The sequence below is a fragment of the Vidua macroura genome, chromosome 1, assembly GCF_024509145.1.
Source record: "Vidua macroura isolate BioBank_ID:100142 chromosome 1, ASM2450914v1, whole genome shotgun sequence".
NCBI lineage: Eukaryota > Metazoa > Chordata > Aves > Passeriformes > Viduidae > Vidua > Vidua macroura.
This window is the reverse complement of record NC_071571.1, coordinates 67,464,872-67,470,574: the sequence shown is the minus strand read 5'-3', so window position 1 is coordinate 67,470,574 and position 5,703 is coordinate 67,464,872. Positions and strand designations below refer to the sequence as shown.

The window sequence follows — 5,703 nt, the reverse complement described above, 5'->3', positions numbered from 1 at the left end:
AAATGACAAAAAGGCTTTTCTAGTTCAAGAAGTATGGGGGGAAAGAAATTAAAAAATCTTTACATTGCTCTCATAGCCATGATCAACCCCTTGAATCCTTCTTGAGAGGCACGTGAAGAAAGAACAGGTTACCATTGAGGCAAGTTTAGTATTTAAGCATTCTTTAGGAAACCTGCATTGCTGAGAGAGAACAGCTTTCCCAAGGCTGAGCAGAGAGCGAGATGGGATCAGAGCTCAGGAGTAATGTTTCTCAGTCACATGTGACCACCAGCTCTCTTCTGTAGCCCACTAAAGGCCTCTGGCAACCTGAATTCCCCAAACGAGGCAGCAGAGGATGCTCCTTCAAATATCTCCTTGATGCCAAGGATGTTTCTATGACAATCTGCATTCAAAGTTACTGGTTTGTGTTGCATGAGAGACTACACAAGGGCCCAAGGAAATGAATGAACCTATCTAAGGTTGTGCATACCCAGGGGGCTTCCATAATTTTTGGGAGTGCAGAAATACAAAGATGGAATAATGACAATGTTGTGCTGCACTTCATTTGTTGAATTACTTCAATACCTTGCTCACAGATGTGTGCATGTGAATCTAATCAACCAAACTCCTTGTAGACAGCAGAGATTATTTTGAGAGATTATTCCTGCTTCTGCTACAGGAAAAGAAGCATCAGCCTTTCATAACTTCTTGAATACAGGGAGATGTGTGTACATGCATACACCAACATGCACAAACCTCTCCCTGTATAGGTACCAAAAAAAAAATGAGAATAAAATTTTTCCTCTATATAGCACATTATTTTTACAAAGATATAGGATGATTAAAAGCAGACCTGCCTTTTTATGCAGAAAAACCCCACCCCACACCAAAACCTGTTTGTTCATCTAGATAATCAATTATATTAAAAAAAAAAAAAATGAAAAACAACAGGAGGAAACGAAAGCTGGCATGATCGGAAATAAATATCCGAAAAAAAAGTGATTTTTCCGTATCCCTTGAAATCCTCAAATAGGAAATTTTCCTGTAGCTTTTCTTCTTGAATCATATTTTGCTTCCAATCCTAAGACAGCACATTCAACTATTCAATTTGTTGTTCAATAATAGGGACTCAAATTGCCTTTTAAATGCATACATAAAGGTTGCATCTTTTTGTTTTCATTTTCCCTGCATTTTTGTTGCATACTGACATCAAATTCCCTGCAGGCATCCTAACCTTGCAATTGGAGGAACAGCGCTCCAGGGTTTTCTACATGTCTAATACACCTGGATAAAAAGTGCTAATTGTCACCAACTTCCATTAAATGACAGCAGTAAGGCACAAAATATGCTTGATTTGCAGATGCTAGTGCCACTGGGAATTAGCAGCAGATTAATAATTGTGCAGACCTTGAACATTCCCCTGGCACTGCCGGCTTGGGTTTCCAGTGCAACGTCAGACTACAAGGCCCTTGTTTTTACACTACTTTCCTGAGGAAATCAGGCTTAGGCATTTGCACTCTTTCCCTGTGTGTGTTTGGCTGTCTTACCTTCCCACAATAATTTCTGATTAATCTTAATTAATTTTTAAAGGAAAGTAGAGGTTGCAAACATACAGTGTCCTTATCAATTTTTGTTAAAAACTGGCAGCTAAGTAGATATAATCAAGCCTGAGCCTAAGTGTTTCAAATATCCTGGCTTTTCAAATTCAGGTATTCTTGCAGACAAATGAACCCTTAATTCTGTTCAAATTTTCTTGTCTCTGAAAGTAGAAGGGAGATGTGCCATATCACATATTCAGCAGGCAGCAACCTTGCATCCAGACACCTTTATGGGTCAGGTGACAGGTTCTCAGTTTGTGGTGATTTTTTTCTTTTTACAAACCTATCTGCCAAAAAAATCCTTTTCCACCTTGAGGCTTTGAATGGGCATCAGGAGTCAGCTTCTTGCACAGGTTCACCCTTGCTCTTTTTTCCTCCAGATAAACTCAGGGGACAATGCTATACCTTCTCTCTTCTCTTCTTGATCTGCTGCTGCTGCTGCTGTTTCCTCTCTGCTCAGCACACACGAGGACACCACCCCTATGGCATGCAAGCTTACTGGCGGCTCCGGTGGCATTGCAAAGCTCATTTCTGCAGGCAGCAACATGATTATGGCGAAGGTGAGGGCGAGGTTGAGCAAATGTGTTTCAACACTTCCTTCTTTGTATTTATCACTGTGCCATAGCATTCCTGCAGCCTGGCCTGCTGCTGCTCCAGCTGCCTATGCAAACTCCTGATGGAGCGCAACAGCAGGAGCCGTCGGTACATTGCTAGCTGGAGCCGGTACTTCTCCTTTTCCTCCTTTTTCTTATTTTCTAAGGTCTCCATTACTGTTGTGGTCTTCCTCCAAATCACATGCCCCAAACTGCAAGAGGCCATATTGCTCCCAGTGCCGCTCCCTGCCTGCTGTGTGTCAGTCCCTGCCTGCAGGGCCTCACTGGCCTTACCAGGCACCCTTGGGACCTGCAGCACCTCTGAACTCAATTTGCCATCGCAGCAGGGGCTTTTGGCATGTAGGGAGGCAAGGTCCACAGGCAGCAGGTTATCAACTGCTGCAGGGCATGAGAAGGTACCTAAGGATGCATCCACGGCTGCCAGAGGATGCTCAGCCAGCCCAGGGGCTGTCCTCTGTGCCTGGCCACCACTAACCATCTCTGGGCCAGTCAGGGCTTTTAGTTGGGCCACTGCCCTGCTGGAGAGGTCAGACAGTCTTTCTGGCACTGCTGAGCTTCCCTTGTCTTCATCAAGGCTGTCTAGCAAAGGGCTGGCAGAGCAACCAGAGGATGCTGTTACAGCAACTTGAGTCAGAAATCTGTCTTCATCATCACTGCTGTTTTGGATGTCTTCATCTCTTGATATTACAGCGGCTCTCTCAGCCATTTAATGCATTAGCTACAGAAACTTTCTGTGGACAAAGTGGAAGTAAAAAGATTTTATTTTCACATATACACACGGAGAAGCCCAGTGCAGAGTGACATTTGAAGAAAGAACCTCTTTTTATATTTAAGAAATGGACCTATTACTTTTCTAATAAAGCACAACCCTTGGGTCACTTCAGGCCATTTCTTGTGATTTGCATTAGATGTTCTTTGAGACACAACATTAATCCAATAATAATTAAAATGATATACTGTACTATTAACATTCTCAAATCTTTAAAGGCAAGTGATCTATCCCTGCAGCACTGGCTGTGCTGACTAATTAAACAGAATACAGTTGTAAATGGGCATTGTAAGCACTTCTCCCATTTAAGAACACATCTCTAACAAGTGTAGTTTGTAGAGATGGGTGAGTTATCGGGATTGATCAGCTTTAAAGGGAGGTGGAGGTACCACAAACAGCAGGTTGCATTCAAATGCCCTCTCCAAGATTAATCTGTCTGCTACCACTTTGTTTACAAGGCTGCCTTTCCCCCTCCTATTAATTCTAACAGTAAAGCTATATTAGCACCACGCTAGCCAAAGAAAGAAAAGAGAAACCAAACACTTACCGAGGTTACTGGGGGGAAGGAAAAGAGTTACAGTGCATTGTGTCTGTGTATCATATTTTCTTGAATGTGAGTCAGCACAATCTGGAACAGAAACATCACAGTGCTGGAGCAGGAGCAGCAGCAGCATTACACTGTTCCACCCAGCAACAACACAGTCAGTCCCAATCACAGAGGAGTGCAGGGCTGCTTTCTTCCTCCTCAGTAGGCATTCCTCCCTGGCGTGCAGCTTTTATGTCATCTTTGAGCATCAAAATGAGTACCAGGATTGGATGGCACTTTTTTCCTACCTCAAAACCAAACATACATGATTCACCCATTCTACAGGGGGCAATACCTATGGCCCTTCCCATCCCTGACAGTCAGCAAGGAGGTAGTACAGCATCAGAAGAAGATGAGGTATTCTGGACTCCTAGTGTGCGTGCTTTCCTCCAGAAAAAAACAAGCTTAGATAAACTTCAGTTGCATGAACAAGCTAAACCTAAAAATAAAGTAAGCATTCAGCACCAACCAAATGCTAAACATGAAGACAGGCAGAAGCTGTAGATCGAAGTGGTTAATGTACACCCATGTTTAATGAGGCTGCCCTAATCTTTAAAGAGCAGCACTACATCCAACTAAACCATCCCACAAAACAATAAACTGTATCTGTACTTCTGATGTTCAGAAAAGCTACCTTCAGCATCATCTCTTGTTGTAGTGCCAGGAACAAAATTCACAAATTGTCTACCTGCATCTAATTCAATCAATTTACCATAGGGCTTCAGTTGCTCTAAGACTTTCTCTATTCCATTCTCTAATATAAATAGAGGAAAGAAGCAATCCAAAATGCTATCTAAAATCTTCCAGCAGCTGGAAAAGAATGAAAGTAGATCCTATCTCCACTTCTACGTGTGCTGCAACACAGATAATAATTTCGTATTTTTCATCTGCACTGACTAGCCTTCTTTCTGATGAATCTGCTAGGATATGCTTACAAACTTGAACACACAAAGCCTGGTTAATATTAATTCAGATTTGTACCTTGAGATATAACTTGAATGCATTTTTTGGTGCAAGATATAATTTGCACTGAATTTCTAAAATAAACTAAACCTGCTGTGTTTATGTGCCAAATCATGCTGCCGATTATATAAATAATGTAAGATAGAGATTAATATCCAGTGAGTTAATATACAGTGCAAGTTCATATCTTGGTGATTCCCATTTATCTGAATCACAAGCTACAGTAATTGAAGAATATGGAATTCAGATAATGGGGATTTTACTGTATCAACACATTGAAAAGGTTCATTGTAATACAACGTTATGTAGAGAGTCCTATAATTTCAGCTTCTCTTGTCTCCAAAGCACTGCAGGAATATCTCTCATTACAAAGAGGACAAGGGAAGGGTGCTAAGGAGTGTACCTGATCTCCAGCTATGTCAATACTTTTCTATAGCTTATAGAAAAGTGTGCTATAGTTTATTTTCCTTCTACCTCTGCAGCAATTTGTTGCAAATAAGTATTTTCTAATAGTCTAACAAGGCATGAAAAAACAGCGTTTTGTTTTCCAGGGTGTTTTTTGTCATTTTAGTTGTTTGTTTGTGGGTCCTGGATTTTTTTATTTGTGGGTCCTAGTCTAACAAGGCATGAAAAAACAGAGTTTTGTTTTTCAGGGTGTTTTTTGTCACTTTAGCTGTTTGTTTGTGGGTCCTGGATTTTATTTTATTCTCTGCTGCTTTAATTTTTTCAGCAAAATTTTAGTCAGTGCTTTTTAAAGAGATTGGCAGGGGACCAAAAAAGTAATTTTTCACACCAAATTAGTGTCACCAAAAATAATAATAAATGTTTTTTACTTGTGGATCTGAATGGAATAAACCACATCTGATACAATCAACTAAACAATAAAACTCCAATCAAAACTCATTGAGATAGATGGCTTTTCATAGAATATTATGACTTCAGCTGTAATTTGTGAAGCTTAATAGCAAAAAAAAAAAAATTCAGTCTATTAGACTTTGAGAATCAGCAAAGTAGAAATACTGTAAAAAATACATATTTGTTATTGCTAAAATACAGGTTCTTTTTATGGTAAGGGCTGCATGTACATTTCTATTGTTACCCTTCCCTCTGTTGTTCATGACTTCATAAAGTCTCAGCTAAGGGACCAGATGGAAAGGTTCTAGTCTCAGTTTCTGCCTAAAGGTAAATACATAC

At 40.5% G+C, this 5,703-nt stretch overlaps 1 protein-coding gene across 1 annotated transcript; it reads right to left on the bottom strand.

Annotated features, from left to right (window-relative positions):
- Positions 1 to 2,126: 2,126 nt before the first annotated feature.
- On the bottom strand, positions 2,127 to 3,559 carry LOC128811354 (UPF0500 protein C1orf216 homolog). The gene is made up of 2 exons (XM_053984980.1): positions 3,508 to 3,559; positions 2,127 to 2,922 (listed from the first exon to the last, which is right to left on the bottom strand). Exon 2 carries the CDS (start codon positions 2,895 to 2,897, stop codon positions 2,127 to 2,129), a length of 771 nt encoding a protein of 256 aa, XP_053840955.1. The 5' UTR covers positions 2,898 to 2,922; positions 3,508 to 3,559.
- Between the last annotated feature and the right edge of the window lie 2,144 nt (positions 3,560 to 5,703).

Coding starts and splice junctions, on each gene's coding strand:
- LOC128811354 (XM_053984980.1), bottom strand. CDS start 2,897: ATGGCTGAGAGAGCCGCTGTAATATCAAGAGATGAAGACATCCAAAAC.